General features: G+C 43.3%; 1 protein-coding gene across 1 annotated transcript in view; it reads right to left on the bottom strand.

The window, feature by feature from the left end:
- Positions 1-5,283: 5,283 nt before the first annotated feature.
- Positions 5,284-23,532, bottom strand: part of TNIP3 (TNFAIP3 interacting protein 3) — a 177,963-nt gene continuing 159,714 nt past the window's right edge. The window contains exons 8-9 of the mRNA XM_073646146.1: positions 19,245-19,367; positions 5,284-5,406 (exon numbers count right to left, since the gene is read on the bottom strand). Coding sequence (XP_073502247.1) covers positions 5,284-5,406; positions 19,245-19,367 — 246 coding nt within the window. The remainder of the gene's footprint in view (positions 5,407-19,244; positions 19,368-23,532) is intronic.

A 23,532-nucleotide genomic window follows, 5' to 3' on the forward strand; every position in this document is an offset into this window, starting at 1 on the left:
ATTTTTTTTTTATTGGGGGGAAAATACCAAAAGGATAATAAGATGGGTATTTGTACAGTCTGACAGAATAAAAAAAGGATTTTTCCTGGCCCCTGAGACCTGGGGCTAAGTCTAGCAATTAGAGCAGCAGCAGCAGCAGCAGCACACAGGACTGTAATGCAGTGTTTGTTGGTATAACCACTGCATCTCCTATACAGCCTGCCTGCCTACCTGATATCTGGGATGGATATTAGTCCTCAGAAGGTCTGTTTGTTTGATTTTGCAGGCTTTAGAGACCCTACACTACCTATTTCGCAGTATAAATCTCTCCCTAGCTCAGCAGCACTCTCCCTACACTGTCTGATCCGGAGCGACTGTGTCCAAGATGGCGGTGCCCGGTTTTAAATACTCGAGGTGACGCTGTGCGGCCAGCCAATCACTGTAATGCCCGCAAACAACATGGCTGCTGCATTACAGTGACTGGCTGGCAATCCCTGCATGTTCATTTGCTCTGTAAAGAGCGCCAAACATGCAGGGCGGAGACCCGAGCTCCCGCCCAAGTAAGCCGGAAATGCTCGGTGCTCGCCGAACATCGCGAGTAGTGAGATGCTCGGGCGAATACCGAGCAGCGTCGAGCATGCTCGCTCAACACTAGTATACAGACATTACAGCATGGGATCGCAGAGGATTATTTCTTTGAGGTAAAATATTATTTAAAAACAGGCAGTGAAATATTTTACTCACAGAAAGAATCGACTGTCATTCCCTACTGTAATGACTGTATACTCTTTTTTTATAAAAAGAACACAGCAGCACCATGTAAGGGCCAACATATATATGCAAACTCTGAATACATGAGAGAATACATGAGATACATACCTGCATCTGTATTTGAACTTAGCGGTGTAGTTGTGGGGTTTGACTATTTGCATTTCTGATCTTGTCCCTATGAATAGGAGGGTCCAAGGACACCTCCATACTATATCTCTTAATTTTCTGGCTGACTAGTGAATCTTTTTATGCTTATTGTACTTGAAGATTGGTCTATTGTATATCTATATTATAAGGCGGGATGCGTGTCTCTGTCTGAAGCCTCGATAGACTGCGCATGCGTGACGCGCAGTCTGGCTCCAGACAGAAGCAGGCATCCAGCCGTTACAGGTAAGAGGAGGTGCATACTTACCTGACCGGGAGGAGCGTTGCCTCGGCGCCTCTCTTCGCTGGAGACCGGGGGCGGAGTGAAGGCGTCGGACCGGTGTGTGCGCATTGCGCTATCTGGCGCCATTTTACTGAAGACACATTTAAAGTGTGTCTTCAGCAAAATGACGCCGGACAGCGTGGTGCTCCAGCGCCGCACTCCTCCCCCGGCCTCCGGCAGAAGAGTATGCAGCAGCGCTGGAGCACAGGGAAGAAAGGGGAGTATAACTGTTTTGTTTTTTTTTGTATGTGTGTGCAGCGTGAAAGGGATGAGGGGGCCACACATACAGTTATATGAAAAAGTTTGGGCACCCCTATTAATCTTAAGCTTAATGTTTTATAAAAATTGGTGTTTTTGCAACAGCTATTTCAGTTTGATATATGTAATAACTGTTGGACACAGTAATGTTTCTGCCTTGAAATGAGGTTTATTGTACTGACAGAAAATGTGCTATCTGCATTCAAACAAAATTTGACAGGTGCATAAGTATGGGCACCCTTATCATTTTCTTGTTTTAAATACTCCTACCTACTTTTTACTGACTTACTAAAGCACTTTTTTTGGTTTTGTAACCTCATTGAGCTTTGAACTTCATAGCCAGGTGTATGCAATCACGAGAAAAGCTACTTAAAGTGGCCACTTGCAAGTTGTTCTCCTGTTTGAATCTCCTCTGAAGAGTGGCATCATGGGCTCCTCAAAACAACTGTCAAATGATCTGAAAACAAAGATTATTGAACATAGTTGTTCAGGGGAAGGATACAAAAAGCTGTCTCAGAGATTTAACCTTGTCAGTTTCCACTGTGAGGAACATAGTAAGGAAATGGAAGAACACAGGGACAGTTCTTGTTAAGGCCAGAAGTGGCAGGCCAAGAAAAACATCAGAAAGGCAGAGAAGAAGAATGGTGAGATCAGTCAAGGACAATCCTCAGACCACCTCCAGAGAGCTGCAGCATCAACTTGCTGCAGATGGTGTCACTGTGCATCGGTCAACTATACAACACACTTTGCACAAGGAGAAGCTGTATGGGAGAGTGATGCAAGCACGCCACAAACAGAGTCGGCTGAGGTATGCAAAAGCACATTTGGAGAAGCCAATTACTTTTTGGAAGAAGGTCCTGTGGACTGATGAAACCAAGATTGAGTTGTTTGGGCATACAAAAAGGCGTTATGCATGGCGGCAAAAAAACACAGCATTCCAAGAAAAACACTTGCTACCCACAGTAAAATTTGGTGGAGGTTCCATCATGCTTTGGGGCTGTGTGGCTAATGCCGGCACCGGGAATCTTGTTAAAGTTGGGGGACGCATGGATTCCACTCAGTATCAGCAGATTCTTGACAATAATGTTCAAGAATCAGTGACAAAGTTGAAGTTACGCAGGGGATGTATCTTTCAGCAAGACAATGATCCAAAACACCGCTCCAAATCTACTCAGGCATTCATGCAGAGGAACAATTACAATGTTCTGGAATGGCCATCCCAGTCCCCAGACCTGAATATCATTGAACATCTGTGGGATCATTTGAAAAGGGCTGTCCATGCTCGGCGACCATCAAACTTAACTGAACTGGAATTGTTTTGTAAAGAGGAATGGTCAAAAATACCTTCATCCAGGATCCAGGAAATCATTAAAAGCTACAGGAAGCAACTAGAGGCTGTTATTTGTGCAAAAGGAGGATCTACTAAATATTAATGTCACTTTTCTGGTGAGGTGCCCATACTTATGCACCTGTCAAATTTTGTTTGAATGCAGATTGCACATTTTCTGTTAGTACAATAAACCTCATTTCAAGGCAGAAACATTACTGTGTCCAACAGTTATTACATATATCAAACTGAAATAGCTGTTGCAAAAACACCAATTTTTATAAAACATTAAGCTTAAGATTAATAGGGGTGCCCAAACTTTTTCATATAACTGTAACAGGATTGTGGGGTGAGGGGACCATGCATATACCAGGATTGGGGGGTGAGGGGTACCACACATACCAGGATTGGGGGGTGAGGGGTACCACACATACCAGGATTGGGGGGTGAGGGGACCATGTATATATCAGGATTGGGGGGTGAGGTGTACCACACATACCAGGATTGCGGGGTGAGGGGTACCACACATACCAGGGGGGGTGAGGGGTACCACACATGCCAGGAGTGGGGGTGAGGGGTGCCACGCATACCAGGATTGGGGGGTGAGGGGTGCCACGCATACCAGGATTGGGGGGTGAGGGGTAACACGCATACCAGGATTGGGGGGTGAGGGGTAACACGCATACCAGGATTGGGGGGTGAGGGGTAACACGCATACCAGGATTGGGGGGTGAGGGGTAACACGCATACCAGGATTGGGGGGTGAGGGGTAACACGCATACCAGGATTGGGGGGGGCGGGGGGTAACAAGCATGCCAGGATTGGGGGGTGAGGGGACCATGCATACCAGGATTGAGGGTGAGGGGTGCCACGCATACCGGGATTGGGGATGAGGGGTGCCACGCATGCCGGGATTGGGGATGAGGGGTGCCACGCATATCGGGATTGGGGATGAGGGGTGCCACGCATACCGGGATTGGGGATGAGGGGTGCCACGCATGCCGGGATTGGGGATGAGGAGTGCCACGCATGCCGGGATTGGGGATGAGAGGTGCCACACATGCCGGGATTGGGGATGAGGAGTGCCACGCATGCCGGGATTGGGGATGAGGGGTGCCACGCATGCCGGGATTGGGGATGAGGGGTGCCACGCATGCTGGGATTGGGGATGAGGGGTGCCACGCATGCCGGGATTGGGGATGAGGGGTGCCACGCATGCCGGGATTGGGGATGAGGGGTGCCACGCATGCCGGGATTGGGGATGAGGGGTGCCACGCATGCCGGGATTGGGGATGAGGGGTGCCACGCATGCCGGGATTGGGGATGAGGGGTGGAGTGCAATGCATACTGGGATGAGGGATACCATACATACCAGGATAGTAATGAGGGGTGCCATACATACCAGGATAGGGATGAGGGGTGCCATACATACCAGGATAGGGATGAGGGGTGCCACGTATACCAGGATAGGGATGAGGGGTGCCACGTATACCAGGATTAGGGATGAGGGGTGCCACGTATACCAGGATTGGGGGTGAGGGGTGCCACGCATACCAGGATTGGGGGTGAGGGGTGTCACACATACCAGGATTGGGGGTGAGGGGTACCACGCATACCAGGATTGGATGGTGGGGACAGGATGGGGGCAGCACAAATACAAGGAGGGGGGCAGCACATACCAGCATGGGAGACCATATACCAATAAAAATGCTCGCCACCCGGGCGTAGAATGGGTTCAATAGCTAGTATTGGTATAAAGTGATATCTATTTTCTGGTTTGGTGAGGGATGCAGGAATATAACCTGCAATCATTTTTGTTACTAATACACATATACTTGTTCTGTATTTCTGTATTTACAGCCAGATTGAGATCTATATACAGTATTATTGATTGTTTGATGATTGATATCCTCTTGAGTATCCGAGCCATTAAGATAACTGACTGTTAGGAAATGAGTACCCATTAATTTCCTATTTTTTGATTTAACACACCTGTACACTGCAGTTACAGTGGTGGTGGCTCATTTGTCTTGGAGATTGAATGGGGATTACCCTCTTGTGTCCCCTTACACTGATAATTGACTCCCACCACTCTCACCTAATCAGGGACTTATAGGATCCTTTAGGGTGAGCCGACGAGGAGCGGAGGCGCCATTTGCGTTCAAGAGGGTGCCAGACAGATTAGGGGTCATCTTAGGGCATTGCCCCTTCTCCACTTTATGAGAATCTCTTTTTGGGCTGAGAATACTTTACAACCTTTTAACCATTTTTGGTGTTTTTTGTTTGTTTTTTTGAGGGTCAGTTACAATTGAATTTTTAATGAACATAAAATTTTAGGTGTATTTTATAGTGTGAACATAACCTAAGACCAGGGTGCCTTCAGATTTACCCTAAGTGAACCTACATTTTAATATAATACTGCTGATAAATGAAATATAAAAATAAAGATGAAATATGCTACAGCATACAAAATGTAAATTTCCTCAGTTACTTGGAGATCCTACCTCTGTATATAAGACTCTTAAAAAGGTTTATCAAACAACATCAAGTTGAAGCGTCTACAGAACGCAGCTGCTTTCTTACCAGTGTCTTTCTGCTTCACATCTGGAGGAAGCTGGCCTGGAACATACCACTGGTAATCTGGCTACACAGAATAATAAAACCTTATTACAACAATATGGACTTCATGAATACTTCAAACAAAAACTCAGCAGCAAGCTTAAAATATAAACACGGTAAAGGACTTTTTGTTTGTCGTACAGAAGTAATTTAGATCAATCCTTCTTGGCTCAAAACAACCACTGTTGTAGCTCATTGGGTTGTTCTCTGTTTTCCCATGAGATGTACTTTGGCTGTCTGTACCCGTCATAAACATTTTATATATACCACAAGATGCTATCCGCAAATCACATATTGGAATAATTAATTAACGCACAGAGACAAAGGAACAGTGAGAATCAGGCTACGTCTGCAGACTGCCACACAGGAAAGGGGAACGAACTGGGCCTCTGCTTATCAGAATATTCACTATTGATTAAAACACAATTGATAGAAAGCTCCATACAAATGTGAAAAAGTACACTCTAAGCATATTGTTGGCAGATGGTTTTGTCTTATAGCACAAGGCGTGTAAGTAAAATGTATGATGTATAAGGGAAGGAGAGATGAGTGAATATTTCAAAATTCTATTCCCCACTGATTCCTCAAAATGTGAAAGATTCTAGAGATTTTGCGCACAGATCTATGTACATATCAACTTGTACATGGAAATATGTAGGCAATATGTAGTAATAATAATAGTAAAATACAATTGTCTGAAATACAAAAACACAATTCATAAAAAGGAAGAGAAAAATGATTCATCTCGCCCTCCATTCGGTCAGCATTCACAGGACACACTGTTCACAGGAGCACTTGAAAGGTGCCCCAGCAAGGTAGTCGTGGGCGAGCTGTAGCCCCTGCTCGCTCTGGCACCCTAGAGACAATACATGTCCTCTCTCTGATGTGTGGCTGTGTATGTGGTGCTCTCCACTTACTTCAGGCCATCCGATCGCGGCTGTCTCCAGGCATTTCTCTTCTGGGACTAGGGCAGCAATAAATTCAGAGGACACGAGGTTCTTAAGCATAACTTGGACTTTACTTGGGGAAGAGGAATATGTACAATATTTACAGGCCGATATAATGGATAAGGCCCGACAGGTTATCATCTGCCTCACAGGCGCTGGCAACATCTTCAGCCCTAGTTCCCTCTTTAAGTGAAGCTTCTCTGTGACTCTAATCTCTAGCCTAAGAGAATCTTCTTCAATATCAACAGTGTTTCCGGATCCTATATGTCCACCACGTCTTAGCCTGGAGTCCTATCTATCTTCCTCTGCTACCTGCAGACTAGAAGTTCCCACGTGTACTCAATACCTCCGTTGAGTTTCTCCGGCCGGCTTTTAGGACTCTTGCGTAGGGAGATCTTCACACTGGAGATCCCACTGTCTGAGGGTACGGGTCTCCCGTCTACCCTAGCAGCCACCATATACTCAGGCTGCCTGTATGGTTCACTGTCTTAACTCTACTACTTGTTCTGGGGAACTCACCACAGGTTTCCTAGAGTGCCCACCCTCTATGGGCTGTCATCACAACCATTAACCCCTTCACTGTCTGCAATACTGCTGGCAGACTCAACTTAGCATCTGCACCCAGGACAGTGGCATCTTGTGGCTGGCTACAAGTACTGCAGCCCACAAGGAATTATGTCAGGAACAAGCTCTATAAACACTCAATGCTTGATCATGGCACTAAGTTCCCCCTCTACTCTACTGACTGGACCACTGCAGCTAACCCCTTAGCTTGGCCTAACAACAGTTCAAAGAGGTCTAACTCCGGGAACATTCCCTTTTAACTACATCAGTGCCAAAAGAAGGCTACGTCCTTCCCCACTATTACACACTTGGGAGAGTCAAACCCACACAGAGGGTTCCAAGGTAGTAGGGGAAAAGGTCTATGAGACTTGGTAGTTGATATGCGTTTTGAACCTCTGAATTCTCTGGTTCTTAGCAGTGAAGAGTGAACATGCTCGCCACTGCACTCGATTGAACATCAGGGTCCTTGGGCACGCTTATTATTCGAGCGCCATTCTTATTATTCGAGTTCCCGCCCAGCATGTTTGGCACCTATTAGACAGTCAATAAACATGCAGGGATAGCTTGACATACACGGTAATACTGTAGGCATGTTGGATACTGGCATTACTGTAATTGGCTGGCCACATGGCATCATGGGGTCTTATATAAGATCCGGTGACATGATGCTTGGCACACTGTCCTCAGGAAGCAGTTCAAGGAGAATTGTTATAGGAGTGAGAGCATATTTTAGATCAGGCATATAGGATAGGCAGTGTTTAATATTGCTATTGCAGTATTTGTATAACGCTGCTGCAGCATTAAAAGAAAGGTCATTTTTAGGGCTAAATATTTTCCTTTCACTAGTAAAATCTAGTAAAATCGCTGTTACTTGCATTCTGTGAAGGGATAGTTTTGGATTAGCGGCATCTAGGCCGTGTTTTATAATGCTATTGCAGTACTTGTATACCGCTGCTGCACCATTAAAAGAAAAGTGCTTTTCAGGGCTACATATTTTCTTTTCCCTATTAATACCGGAAAGTTTGCAGGCATATAAATACTGTATATACCTAATTTAAAATGCACAAGGCGTATGGTAAGGGACCTGTAAGTGGACGTACTACTGCTGGGGCAAACAGAGGCCAAAGCCATGGGTCAGGTGAAACTGTGCTGTCTGCGGGAGCACAACAAACATATTCATCCATGAGATCTAGCTTCCTGTCCTACAAAAAACGAGCGGTGGACAATGAAGTCACTGACCCAACCTGGGAAGGTGCCATGCAGAGAAAGGCCCAACAGTGCAGAGGTGGAGGGATCTGCAGCACCACAGCAGGCAAGAAGAAGCAGTGGGGTGGCCAGAGGGAGAAGGCAGTCAATTGTTCCCCAGAGCACCCACATGCGGCAAGTTCCCAGGCCAAGGGTTAAGTGTTCCCCAGTCTGCTGCTTTTTTAAAGAAAGTGCGGATGATAAAAGAATGGTCATTTACAACCTGTGCCATTCCAAGATCAGCAGGTGCCTTACCACTACCAGCCTAGCCATCATCAGCATGCTCAGGCACATGTCATCAAAGCACGCGACTAGGTGGGCCGACTGCCTGGGTCCACAATTAGTGCCTGCGGTTGATGCTGCTACCTCTTCTCCTGTGCTACTTACTTGCCAATCCCCTATCTATGACACAGGCATGGATGCCTGCTGCCCTGCACCTGTTATTGTTAATTTGCAAACACCATCAGCAACCACATCCAATTACTTGTCCCAGCGCAGCGTTGAGCTATCCCTACTAGAGGCCTTGATACGCAAGTGAAAATACCCAGGCACCCACCCACAGGACTAAAAACCAAATAGCCACATTGCCAGACTGCTTGCCCTCATGGCGGTGACCGTCCCATGGTAATTGGTCCCCTGCCACCACTATTTTTCCCATTTTTCCCGGTGTGCCATCCCCGCCTTACACCAGCACGTGTCCCATAACATCACTTGTGCCCTGACCAATGCAATTACTGCGAAGGCCCACTTAACGACCAACATGTGGACAAGTGCTTGTGGCCAGTGACGCTACATTTCCCTGATGCCACACTGGGTGAACCTTGTGGAGATCGGGACCGAGTCGCAGCTTGGGACGGCACACATGCAACCGATGCTGAGGATTGCATCCATCATAGTTTTCTCCACTCCCTCCAGCAGTTCCTGAACCCCCTCCTCCTTCTCATTCTCCATCTCTGAATTATCATCTTGGAGAATGTCATCCATATCAGTCGCAAGCTGGAAGCACTGCAGCATTGCCAAGGTGAAGCGGCAACAGGCTCTGCTGAAACAAATTTGTTTAGGCGACAAGCATGACACTGCCACATAGTTGTTGAAAAGTAAAACAGACCAGACAGATCTGTGGCTCTCACCCCTGAACTTACATACAGGCATGGTCGTGTGTGATAATGGTTGTAACCTGGTGGCTCTGAAGCTTGGCAAGCTCGAACACGTACCATGCTTGGCACACATGCTGAACTTAGTGGTTCAGCGGTTTCTGAAAACTAACCCAGATTTGTCTGAGCTACTTATGAAGGTACGCAGCGTGTACGCCCATTTCCACATGCCAGCTACAGCTGCACCGGTCTGGCAGATGCCAGCTCACCAACTGGTGTGCGACGTGACCACACGCTGGAGCCCCACATTACACATAATGACAATGCTTTGTGAGCAGCAGAGGGAAGTAGTTGAATACCAGCTACAACATGCCTGTCAGTATTCCGGTCAGACTCTGAACTTAACAACCGACGAGTGGTCATAGATGTTTGACATCTGTGAGGTTCTACAAAATTGTGAGAAATCAACCAAGATGGTTAGCGGCAATGACTCCATAATCAGCATAACCTTCCCACTTCTGTGTCTACTCAAACGCTCGCTGCTCACAATTAAATCTGAATCTTTGCATGTGGAACAGGTGGAGATAGATTAAAAAAGTACGCAGGGTGATACTACCCAGCCCAGCCTCATCTCATCTTCTCTTCATAGGTTGGGTGATAATGAGAAAGAGGAGGCTGAGGAGGAGAAGGAACAGGAGATGGTTGCCTGTGCTACAGAGGGTACTACCCACACCAGCTTCATCCCGTCTGTTCAGCATGGATGGGCTGAAGAGGAGGAGAAGGAGTCGTCATCCTGCTGGGGACAGAGAAGTCTTGCCTGTTGCGAGTCTGGCACACATGGCTGACTTTATGTCCCGCTGCCTTTCCAGTGACCCTCACATTTTTTGCATTTTGGCCAACATTAATTATTGGTTGTTCACCCTTCTTGACCCACCCAACAAGGAGAACATTCCATCACTGAAGCTAGGCATCATTGAAACTTGTGGGATGACACACATGATTGGAATACAAACCTTGAAGGCTACAACTTATTTATTAGAAACAGGATTAACAAGAGGGGATGAGGTGTTGCATTGTATGTTACGAAAATGTATATCTCCACAGAGATCCAAGCTTCACGGAATGGTAGCTCTGCAGTAACTGTTTAGGTAAGAATTCAAGGAGAGAAGAACAGAAAGGACACTATTGTAGGCCACCTGATCACACTGAAGATATGGATGAACTCTTCTTTACATGAGATGTCTGTGTTCTCAAAAAAGTAAGACATAGTGATTATGGGAGATTTTAACTATCCACATATTTGTTGGGAATCTCACTCAGGCAAAAGTAATGGGTCCAGCCAATTCTTATCATCTCTCGCTGACAACTTTATCTTTCAAAAGGTAGAAGAGAGAACAAGAGGATCTGCCATCTTGCACCTAATTCTTACCACCAGTGAGGAAATGGCTGAAGAAGTAAAGGTGGCTAGGAATTTAGGAGGCAGTGATCATGCTATGCTCGAATTTTGGATTACAAGAGGAGGAAGACGAGTGAGGACTTAGACTTTATGGTTGGACTTCAGAAAGGCAGATTTTAATGGACTCAGAAAGAGGGTATGAAAGGCCCAATGGCTGGATGTTCTTAAGGACAGAAATGTCCAAGAAGGATGGGAGATTGTGCAGTGAGAATTTCATTTAGCAAAATCAGTAACAATCCCAAAAAGAAGGAAGAATTGGAAGCATTTAAAGAGACCAGGGTGGATGAACACAGAACTTAAACACTTATTAAAAAGGAAAAAAGAAATGTGTATTAAGTGGAAAGAGGTGGCATATCTATAAAATAATATAATGCTCTCTGCAGAGAATGCAGGGCAATCATTAGAAGCGCTAAAGCCAGTAATGAAGTGAGGCTTACAAGGGAGACCAAAAGCAATAAAAAGGGATTTGAGGGTATGTCAAAAGCAAAAGAAAAGTCAAAGTTGCTATAGGATTTTTACAGGATGAAAAGGATGAAGTGGTAAAAAATGATGTTGAGAAGGCCAAACTTAAATTCCTATTTTGCATCTGTGTTCTCTAAGAAAGCAATTGTAACATCAACAGATCTTCACGGTGCTATTGTAGGAATAAAATAATACACACTATCTATAAACAGAGAAATCGTGAGGGAACACTTAGCTAATTTAATAGAATTTAAATCTCCTGGTCTAGATGAATTACATCCCTAGGGTACTTTGAAGGAATGGCAACAGGGAGACCCAGCAGAATGGATCCGCCACCTGCCTGACATCACAATTATGTCAGACGAAGCGCGTGGTACTGTTATGCCCTTTGCACCAACGTGACGTTCCACACCCTCCTGAGAGACGCGTAAGGTCAGATTGGTACAGTTATGCACAGACACCCCCTGTCCACACGGGTACAAGGAGGCCCCAGGGAGTGAGAAGAGGAGGCCCACTCAGTCACTGACGTGGCACCACACTCGCCCACAACCCTGACAGGCTGAGAGGCTTCTTTCACTAGCTCCAGTGAAGCAGAGCCTGGTAGGTCTGGGAGAGATGCCATCAGTTTCTATTTGATATAACAGACTTATATCAGGCTAGAAACTAGCCCAGTAGCGTGTTCGTTGGACCGAACAATGGACGTAAGGTTCATGGATCGAGATAAAAGAACAGCCCAGGGTTAAATTATATACTTAATCGCCGTAAGGGCACACTAAACAGTACACTATATACATAAGGGTTATACATACACAGTGGTCAGAATTGCAAGCACAATAGCATGGGTACAAAAGGTATAAAGCAGTTATTGTGAGTCAATTACCGGTTAGATGGACAATCTGGCTTTCGGGGGAAGGGCTGCCACATGGGAGGTTTGTGGGCCTTCTTTGTTGTTGCAGGACTTTACTCATACGACTTGACATCACGACCCCCCAGGAAAAAGACAATGGACCTCGGGTGGCAGGATCTTTTAACCTCTCTGGGTCATTCCCCTTGTGGCTCCTGGGCTGGGCCTAAGTCTCCACCCCTGTTCTCTCCCAGCTACAGATTCCCAAAAACTAAGATGGGCTATACCTCCTTACTGGATGATCCTAGAGAGCTGGTTCTGGTGTCATCGGATCCAGCCGGGCCCCGGCTATGCGTAGAGACCAAACACAGGGGCCCTAGGGGCTTCTGAAAGGCTGTGCTGAATATCTCCCTATTCTTGCTTGCTGGGTGGTGAAGAAAGGAATGGTGAGATTTTCCATTCTTTTAGGCTTCCAAAAATCTATTTTGTGTATCACTCGGACTTATCGTCTTCCCATAACTCGATGTTGAATCATGTAGTTCCCACAAAAGAGCTCATGGTGTGGGGGAGGGGCCGCCCTGTAGCAGCTTGCAGCTGAGGTGGGGGTTTGTCACTTACAGGTGCTGGAAGGAATGTCACTCCCTTGCAGCGGCAGTGTCTCAGATTTGCATATATAGAGCTTTATAAAACCCGCCAAACAGTGCACAATGATTGACAGGGGATTATCTTGAATATCTTCACAGGTACTGAAAGAGATGGCAGAGGAAATTGCAGAACCACTAGCCAGAATATTTGAAAAATCCTGGAGAACAAGAGAAGTCCCAGAAGATTGGAGAAGGGCAAATGTTGTCCCTATCTTCAAAACAGGAAAGAAGTTGGAGCCAGGAAATTACAGGCTAGCGAGCCTCACTTCCAAATCAGGAAAGATCTTTGAACAAATTGTTAAACAGCATGTATGTAAATTCTTGAATGAGTATACAGTAATTAACCAGAGCCAGCATGGATTTGTAGCACACAATTCATGTCAGACAAATCTAATTTCCTTCTATGATGGAATAACTGACTGAGTGGATCAGGGAAATGTGGTAGATGTATCTCGACTTCAGCAAAGCATTTGAAAAAGTATCTCGTACTATCCTTATTGAAAAAATGGCCACGTATGGGATTGACAAGGCTACGGTTAGGTGGATTCATGACTGGCTCAGTGATTATACTCAAAGAGTGGTAATAAATGGTGGCACATCCAATTGGAAGAGTGTTTCAAGTGGGGTACTAGAAGGCTCTCTCCTGGTCCCAGTGTTATTCAACATTTTTATAAAAGATCTAGATAAGGGAACTGAAGGTAAACTAATCTCATTTGCAGAGGGTACAAAGCTAGGAGGGATAGTTAACACTAGAGAAAAGAGAGAATGGATTCAGAAGGATCTAGATAAGCTTCAACGATGGGCAGCGATTAATAGATATTTAATCCCTTTACCCCCGAGGGTGGGAAACACGAGAAGCAATAGAATGAAACTGAATAGGAGAAGATACAGAATAGATATTAGAAAAAACTTTTTGACAGTGAGGGTGATCAATGAGTGGAACAGGCTTCCACGAGAGGTGGTGAGTTCTCCTTCAATGGAAGTCTTCAAACAGGCTGGACAGACATATGTCTGAGATGATTTAGTGAATCTTGCATTAAGCAGGGGGTTGGACACAATGACCCTGGAGGTCCCTTCCAATTCTAACATTCTATCTCTTCTGCCTGCGGCAGTGAGGGCTAGTAAAATGGTGGGCAACCAAGGAGGAGAGACGAGGGACCCACACACCAGGTCCAAAAGAGACAGGGGAACACAATCAAAGATCTGGGATAATTTCATTAGACCCTCCCAGCGCCTAGTCCCTGATGCATAGGATGGTCTGACAAGGAGGGAAATGTTTTTGAAGATGGTGGAGTACCTAGCTGACCGCACCAGCATCCTCCATGATTCCTCTGTGTCCTATAACTATTGGACACGCGGCATGTACTGTCCCTCTATGCCTTGGAGGTGCTGGCACAGCCTGCCCTGCCGCTAGTGTTTTCTCACAATGGGTTTTTAGTGCCGCCAGAGGCATAATAACTGAAAAGGCTGACTCATCAAAATGAACAAGGTCTGGATTGACCCAGACTTCTCAACCCCAACAGATGATAGCAGCGGAATAAAAAAACAATTCAAATGTAGCGTCATCAGGCGGCCCTCACTCAAAATCTTTTGAGGGTCATAAGGTGGCCTCACTCTTAATTTTTCCAGGGTGTGTATGATGCCCTCTTTCATAAATTTTACAGGATGTGTGTGAGGCTTACTGCTACAATTCTCTTAAAAATGGGAAAAAAAATTTCTGAGGCCCTCCTCTGCGTGTCTTCCAGTGTGTATTGCAGTCACCCATTCTAATTTTTGGCAGCCCTTACACTTACTGCATATGCTTTATGAGTCTAGGAGTCCCACTACCTAACAATTTTAACAGAATGTGTATGAGGCCTTCCTTTATGTATAATCCAGGTTGTATTGGAGTCCATTTTCCCTCTAATTTTTGGCAGTTCTTACATTGTCCGCATAGAATTTGTGAGTTTCATAGTCCCTCATTCATGAATTAAACAGGATGTGTTTGACCATGTCACACACACCACATGCACATATAAAGTATTAAAATGTTAAAATTACATTTATTGGTGACATTTCCTCTCTATTATTGTCATCTACTGTAGTCATAGGCGATGGAGAAATACGGTGAGAGATGGCCTGGCTCTTAAGGGGTGGAGGAGGCGGTTTTTTTTTCTTCTCTTTTTAATTATGCCTTATATACAAGTCATTATACTGGAAAGAATGTTTCCTAACATTTTTCCCTGTAAATACATTTTACCTTTGGTTTTGTATGTTTTATTGTCAGTCCATAAAAGTGGAGCAATACTCTGACAACATTGTTCCCAGCAGCGACCTGGGTGGCAGAGATGCGTCCAGGCGACTTCCCCATGCTGTTCCCATTCCATTTGAGTATTGTTTCTGTCCATTTCAGTGATTTTCCTGCCCCCCCAAGCTCTCCTGTTAGGGTCTTCCGGAAAAAATGCTTGACTTCCATTATATTCGTTACTCGAGTCGAGCACTCGAGCATTTTAGTGCTCAATTATCACTAGTTCTCAGTCATAACATTAAAGTTCAAAATGAGTATTGGCTTCCATATTTTGTGGACTTTTTGCCTAATCTTTTCATGGACTATAAACAGATGTTTTTAACAATTTTGAAATAAACATTGATTTTATCTACTCACATGTGCCAAATCCCCTACTGTAACACAATTGATAATGATAATACTATACTGTATGAATTAAACTCAGAATCATCTTTTGGTCATGTGATGGGCACACATGTACACAACTCAAAAGTGGGGCCCTGTTCTGAAATCCATGCAAAATTCATTAACAATCCACATCCATTGTTTTGAATGTAAAATTTTCACATGGATTTTCAGAGCAGCTATAGAAGAAAAATTTGCAAATTAAAAAGTAGAAGATTTTTCTTGATTAAAATATTTAAGAACTTTTAACGCATATTCAGTATAGTTAAAATTGGCACTTATAATAAATCCAAGCATGATGTAGTTTCCAGTTCAGTTTGGAAACTACATCATGCTTGAATTTATTGTGAGAGACAATTTTAACGATGTGAAATAATAGTTTTGATATATTTAATCAAGAATTGGCTGGAAAATCTTCTAGTAGTAATGCAGTCTATGGCCACCAGGGGCAGGAGTGACATTTCCGTAGTGAGAATTATTGAAAGCCTCAACTAAGGTGAGCTGGACTACATGTGTTTTCAAAAGAAAAAGTAACAGGAAAAAAGGAAAAGCCAAACTGTAAGTAGTAAATATGTCATATCAAATCCAAGCATGATGTAGTTTCCAGTTCAGTCCAGTTCAGTTCATGGCAAAATAGCAATATTATCAGATCTCTATCTTGTAGCAAGCTGTGCACCTTTGGATCATCACATGGTCAGGACCAATTTTTTTACTTAGTAAAAGTATTGAAAGTTCCCATTGTGAGGAACTGGTACAAGAATATATTGGAAAATTGCAAGTTAATTTGCTGAAATAGATTTCAGATTGTAGTGAACACATTTCCCAAAGACGCATAAAATTCATTAGGAGGTGCACGCCTCCTATTGAATTTTACATCAGAAAACTTTCTTCAAAACTGATGAAAAAACACCAGTTTTTATACATTAGTCTCTATGTGCCCAATGCATCAAAGCTTTCATGACAGAATTCTGGCGTAAAAGATTTCAAAAGTCTAAATATTTAGGTACAACTTGGAGCTTAAATTTTGCAACTCTTCACACCAGTTTCTCTCATATCAGCAGAAAGCGGGGGAGCTGAAAAGAGACAAGGGGGCGTGACGACAGCCATTCATCAAATGAATGACGATAGGCTGCGTTCACTACACAACAAATCGTACTCCATCAGGGGTTGGATTAGGATGTGTGCCGAAGCGTTCATTAGTGCACATGTCACTCGTCTGACGCTCCTACTTCATGGAGAAGTGTATGTGTCTTCATGAATCAGGAGCATCTGACTCCATCACGCCCTCTCATTAAAACTAGAGTGAGCCACAGGTATTGATGAATTGGGTACTATGTGTTTTAAATAAAATTATTGTTTACAAGTTATGCAACTTTCTGATACGCTGAGTTTTTTCACCTCTTTACAATTTGCTTCCTTTCAGTGAATGGAAACAGTATCTTAATTATATAACATATTCCGCAGCACTTTACAATTAAGTAGGGTATCTTAAAACCAGTCCCAATTATTTTCTCATTACAGAGTGCAAATGACTTGTTACAGTGTATCAGATTTCTTTCTAGCACTGTATATGTGTCTCTTTATGTGCGTGTACTTTCAAACAACAGTATACAATCAAGCCAGGAGAAAGTAAGCCTAATACGAGGGTCAGTCAATAAGTAATGCCTCCTATTTTTTTCTCCTTTAAATAAGGTAGTTATGTTAAATATTCGAATTTGGCACAATTCCTCAAACCTTCTTCTCCAATCCACAGCAATTGCAGCTTCCTGCACCAACAGGTGGCAGGACTGTATCCATTTGCAAAATGGCTGACATCGATGTTCGTATTAGACAACGTTCTGTGATTGAATTGTGGCATGCAGAAGGTGAAACGCCCATTCGAATTCATGAGAGACTGAAAAATGTGTACGGTGATGCAACAGTGGATGTCAGTACTGTTAGACGATGGGTTCGTCGCTGTAACACAGCTGAAGGGCCATCACCGTTGGCTGACAAAATGCGGAGTGGCAGGCCAGTAACCGCAGTGACTCCAAGCAACATTCAGCAAGTCGATGACATCATTCGTGGTGACCGCCGGGTGACTGCAGAAGAATTGTGTGGCATTATCTGCCTCAGTAAAGGCAGTGTGATGAAAATTATTGGACAACTGGGATACTGAAAAGTTTGTGCACGGTGGATCCCAAGAATGCTTTTTACCATGTTGGAATACATGCCCTTGTTAAACGGTGGACCAAGACTGTGGAAATGGATGGAAATTATATTGAAAAGTGACAAATTAATCGTTAATGTTGTGGTTTTCAACCTATGTAATTGCATTTGAATTTCTTGCCAGTTAAAAGGAGAAAAAAATAGGAGGCATTACTTATTGACTGACCCTCGTACTAATTTATCTAAAGTGTGCAGCAAACAGGTAATAACAGAAATGTGTTACTACTATAAAATATTATATTCTTAACCAATTATTGTGTAAAATTATTATGATGTGACTATCAACATATTCATGTTTACATTAAGAGTAATACCCTGACTTGATCACAATGTTGCTCCACCACTGCTTGTCTCATATCATTACATTATAGATCATATTCTTGTACATGTATATATGTTTGTGGGTCTCTTTCCTTGTGTAAATTTTTAAACAGTACATAGTTTGGTGTCAGGCTAAGTGCCCATGATGCAGAAATGCTGCAGATTTTTTCTGCATCTCCCTGGCAGGAAAAGCGCATGCGGATTTTACATGCGTTTTTCCTGCCAGGTAGAAGCATTTGTCAAGCGCTTTTGCATGCATTTCTGCATGCGGGTTGACAAGCGCTTTCCAAGCGATTTTAGCATCACTTGGAAAAGTGCTTGACAACTTGTTCACACAATATAAGTCCATGCAAACGGCATGGATTTGTATAGTGTGACCAAGTTAATAGTTAAAAAAAAAGAATAAAAATGGTAAAAAATAACAAATAAAGATTATACTCCCCTTCTGATGGCCCCCGGTGTCATTTAGTCATGTGACAGGTCACGCGATCGCCGACTTCAGTGACCTATCACTTGACTAAATGACGTCATGAAGGGTCCTTTTAGACCATCGCGAGCCGTACAACAGACCGGACGCAGCGGAGAAGAGACCGGGGGCCATCAGAAGGTAAGTATAATCTTTATTTTTTATTTTAAATTCTTTTTTTAACAGGTTCTATGGTACCTGAGTCTGGAGGAGAGTCTCCTCTTCTCCAGAACTGGGTACCATCCGCACATTGAATCGCTTAATATCCGCATGTGCACATGTGCTCATGCGGATATTATGCGTTTCAATGCAAGTCAATGGCTGCAATTACGCTGCGTGTCCGCAAAATTAATGGACATGCTGGCTATTTTTCCGCAATGATAATCCGCAGCGGAAATTTCCGCAGCATGTGCACAGCACATGCGGATTATCATTGGGGACCATGGGGAATGTATTACCAAGCGTTTTTTAAGGGTTTTCGTTGCGGAAATTCCATGGCAAAAACGCTTGAAAAATGCATAGTGGGCACGCAGCCTAAATGTTCCTGATCCTGAAACTCATTCTTTGTGAATATATGGTATGTATTACTTCTTAAAGAAGTGATCATTATTTTTGTATTGATGACTTATCCTTGGAACAGGTCATCAATAACATACCTTTGGGATGTGACGACCCCACCAGTAATCTGCTGTTATTACCCCTGTTGGAGGCTGGGTGCAAATAGTGTAAAGACCTGAGGACCACAGACGCTTATACTGTTTAATGGCTGCTGCTGGGTACTTAAAATCAGCTTCTACTGAGTGTGGGATATAGAATATATCTGGAAAGAAATTGTTGGGTTTGCACAATTTTTGTAACTTGAACAGCTTTAATAAATTGCCTACAGAGCCATGTAGCGCATAATAAGATGCAAAACATAAAATATCTTTCCTAAACCTCACCTTGTGATTTATGTGTAATTTTTTCTTTAGTTGCTGGATAATTTGTCGTAGCTCCTTATTCTCTTTTCTTAGCTTCTCTTTGTCAGCTCTTTCTTTATTGAAGTCTTCTTCATAGATCTTAACCTAAGAATTGTAGTAATAAGAATTTTAGACTTATCAATCGTACAGTGTGCTAGTACATGACGTGCAATCTCAAGTAGAGAAATTACATACACTGTACAGGGAAGAGGGGGCCATATCTCAGAAATTTGAGAAGCACAGGAACAATAGAAAAAAATTACCAAAAACAGAAAAGTTACATTGAGACAGGCAAAAAATGTAATATTTATGGCAAATGTTGGGCCCTTTTTTACCACTTTGTGATCACATAACATAAAATTTTGTCATATGGTGGCAACAGATATACATGGAGCAATCTAAGGAAATGAACCCATGCCATAATAGGTAGATGCCAGCTGTGTTACCCGGCCAGCATCTTCCTGTAAAATCAGCCGCTGGAGCTTGCTATGGTCATGGTTATTTGACCATTTAAATGCTGCTGTCAGCGTTAGTGGCATTTAGATTACGTTATAGTGCATGCGCTGACTCGATCATCCGCAACGTGACAGGGAATCAGTGGGTTGTCATTGCAGCCTGAGGCCTGTTGAATGCCCCCTTGGGAAACTGCCATCTTGTCCCCCTTGGGAAGCTCAGTTACAAGGTTTATACTGCAATGATGTGGAATATACTATAAGCAATCAAATAGTCATAGCTTCAAGTCCCCTAAGGGGTCTAAAAAATTGAAATAAAAGTAAGTTTAAAAAAGATTTTAACTCATCCACATTTTCTCATTAACCCCTTTACCTTCGAAGGCTGTTTGCACCTTAATGACCAGACCAAATTTTACAATTCTGACCGCTGTCAATTTAGTGGTAACAACTCTGGAATGCTTCAACCGATCCCACTAATTCTGAGATTGTTTTTTTTGTGATAGTGGTAAAATTTCTTCGATATGACTTAAGTTTGTTTGTGTAAAAAATTTAAATTTGGTGAAAATTTTAAAAATTTAGTAATTTTCAAACTTTGAATTCTTATGCCCTTAAATCATAGAGATATGTGACACAAAATAGTAACATAACATTTCCTACATGTCTAACTTACATCAGCACAATTTTTGAAACAACATTTTTTTTTGCTAGGAAGCTATAAGGGTTAAAAGTTCAGTGATCAGAAATCAGTGATTTCTCATTTTTCTAACAAAATTTACAAAACCATTTTTTTTAGGGACCACATCATGTTTGAAGTGACTTTAATGGGCATTGACAATATGGAAAGGAGTCTGCTGCTCACTGAGCAGCAGCTCACTGGGGTAGATGTGGGGGAGGGTGGTAGTCGGGAGCTGCAGAACAGTGAGGCTGCTAGTTGGGTGACAGTTAGAAGGGGGGGTAGAGGGAAGAGTGCCAGGGAGGCTAGCCCTGATCTGGCACACCCCAATAAGTTTGCAAAGTTGGCAGATGAGGGGAGTGACGGTACAGGGGTAGCACTGCTGCAGCAAGGCATGTCCCCTGAAAGCCGGAGGAGTGTCAGCTCCAGTAAAGAGGGAAATAGGAGAGTAGGGCAGGCCAGGCAGGTGCTGGTAGTGGGGGACTCAATTATTAGGGGAACAGATAGGGCAATCTGTCACAAAGACAGGGATCGTCGAACAGTGTGCTGCCTACCTGACGCTCGAGTCCAGCACATAGCTGATCGGGTTGACAGATTACTGGGAGGGGCTGGTGAGGACCCAGCGGTCATGGTGCACATTGGCACAAATGACAAAGTTAGAGGTAGATGGAAGGTCCTTAAAGATGATTTCAGGGAATTAGGCTGCAAGCTGAAAGCAAGGACCTCCAAGGTGGTATTCTCTGAAATACTACCGGTACCACGTGCCACGCCAGAGAGGCAACAGGAGATTAGGGAGATAAATAAGTGGCCCAAGAACTGGTGTAGGAAGGAGGGATTTGGGTTCCTGGAGAACTGGGCCGACTTCTCAGTTTGCTACAGACTCTACGCTAGGGACCGGCTGCACCTCAATGGGGAGGGTGCCGCTGTCCTGGGGGACAAAATGGCTAGAAGGCTGGAGGAGTGTTTAAACTAGGGATGGGGGGAGGGTATTCATTTTATAGGTGGGGAAGATAGTGCAGATAGTGACCAGGGCACAAATATAGAAATTGGGGGTGGGGTTAGAACAGTTAATAAAGTAAAAAGGAATAGAAGTACAGAGAGATACATAAAATGCATGTACACTAATGCCAGAAGCCTCACCAAGAAAATGGATGAATTAGAATTAATTTTGTTGGAAAATAATTCTGACATGGTAGGGATATCTGAGACGTGGCTGGACGAGAGCCATGACTGGGCAGTTAATTTACAGGGCTATAGTCTGTTCAGAAATGACCGTACAAACAAGCGAGGGGGGGGTGTTTATATGTAAAATCATCCTTAAAACCCATCTTGCGGGAGGATATATGTGAATCTAATGAAAATATAGAGTCCCTGGGGGTGGAGATAAGGGGAGGGGGAAAAAATAATAAATTACTGATAGGGGTTTGTTATAAGTCTCCAAAAATAATGGAAGTAGCGGAGAATATCCCTGTAAAGCAAATAGATGAAGCAGCGACTCAAGGAGAAGTCATTATTATGGGAGACTTCAACTACCCTGAAATACATTTGGGGACAGAAACATGTAGTTCAAGCAAAGGTAATAGGTTTTTGACAACTATGAGAGACAATTACCTTTCACAACTGGTTCAGGACCCAACAAGAAGGGGGGCACTGCTAGACCTAATATTAACCAATAGGCCAGACCCCATATCAAATATACGAGTTGGGGGTCACTTGGGTAATAGTGATCACAAAATAATACGTTTTCATGTAACCTTTAATAAGATGTGTAGTAGAGGGGTTACAAGGACAGTAAACTTCAGGAAGGCAAATTTCCAACGGTTGAGAGATGATCTTAGAGCAATAAACTGGGGCGATATACTGAGACATAAAGATACACAAAGCAAATGGGAAACATTTATTAACATCCTGAATAGGACCTGTGCACAATATATACCCTTTTGGGAATAAACATGCTAGAACTAGGAGGAAACAACTATGGCTAAATAGAGCTGTAAGGGGCGCAATAAGTGACAAAAAGAAAGCATTTAGAGAACTAAAGCAAGTAGGTAGTGATGAGGCATTAAAAAAATATAGAAAATTAAATAAATTATGTAAAAAACAAATCAAGGCAGCAAAGAGTGAGGCAGAGAGAATCATTGCCAGAGAAAGTAAAAATAACCCCAAAATATTCTTTAACTACATAAATAATAAAAAACTAAAAAATGATAGTGTTGGCCCCCTTAAAAATACTCTGGGTGAAATGGTGGATGAGGATGAGGAAAAGCCAATATGCTAAATGATTTTTTTTCAACCGTATTTACACAAGAAAATCGCATGACAGAAAACATGATTAGTGATAACAAAAATTCTCCATTAAATGTCACTTGCTTAACCCAGCAGGAAGTACGGCGGCGTCTAAAAATCACTAAAGTTGACAAATCCCCGAGCCCGGATGGGATACACCCGCGAGTACTGCAGGAATTAAGTAACGTCATAGATAGACCATTATTTTTAATCTTTAAAGATTCCATAATAACAGGGTCTGTACCACAGGACTGGCGTATAGCAAATGTGGTGCCAATATTTAAAAAGTGGACAAAAACTGAACTTGGAAATTATAGGCAAGTAAGCTTAACCTCTACTGTGGGTAAAATCCTGGAGGGTTTCCTAAGAGATGCTATAATAGAGTATCTGAAGAAGAATAACCTCATGACCCAATATCAACATAGGTTTACGAGGGACCGTTCCTGTCAAACTAATCTGATCAGTTTTTATGAGCAGGCAAGTTCTGGACTGGACCAAGGAAATGCAGTGGATGTTGTGTATGTGGACTTTTCAAAAGCTTTTGATACGGTTCAACACAAAAGGTTGATACATAAAATGAGAACAATGGGGATAGGGGAAAATATATGTATGTGGGTTAAGAACTGGCTCAGTGATAGGAAACAAAGGGTGGTTATTAATGGAAAATACTCAGACTGGGTCTCAGTTAACAGTGGGGTACCACAGGGGTCAGTATTGGGCTCCCTTCTTTTTAACATATTTATTTATTAATGACCTTGTAGGGGGCATACAGAGTAATATTTCAATATTTGCAGATGACACTAAACTCTGCAGGGTAATCAATACAGAGGAGGACAATTTTATATTACAGGAGGATCTA

This window comes from Phyllobates terribilis, unplaced genomic scaffold (assembly GCF_046119375.1).
Source record: "Phyllobates terribilis strain yellow unplaced genomic scaffold, ASM4611937v1 Scaffold_1__5_contigs__length_1240528914, whole genome shotgun sequence".
In the NCBI taxonomy this organism is placed as follows: domain Eukaryota; kingdom Metazoa; phylum Chordata; class Amphibia; order Anura; family Dendrobatidae; genus Phyllobates; species Phyllobates terribilis.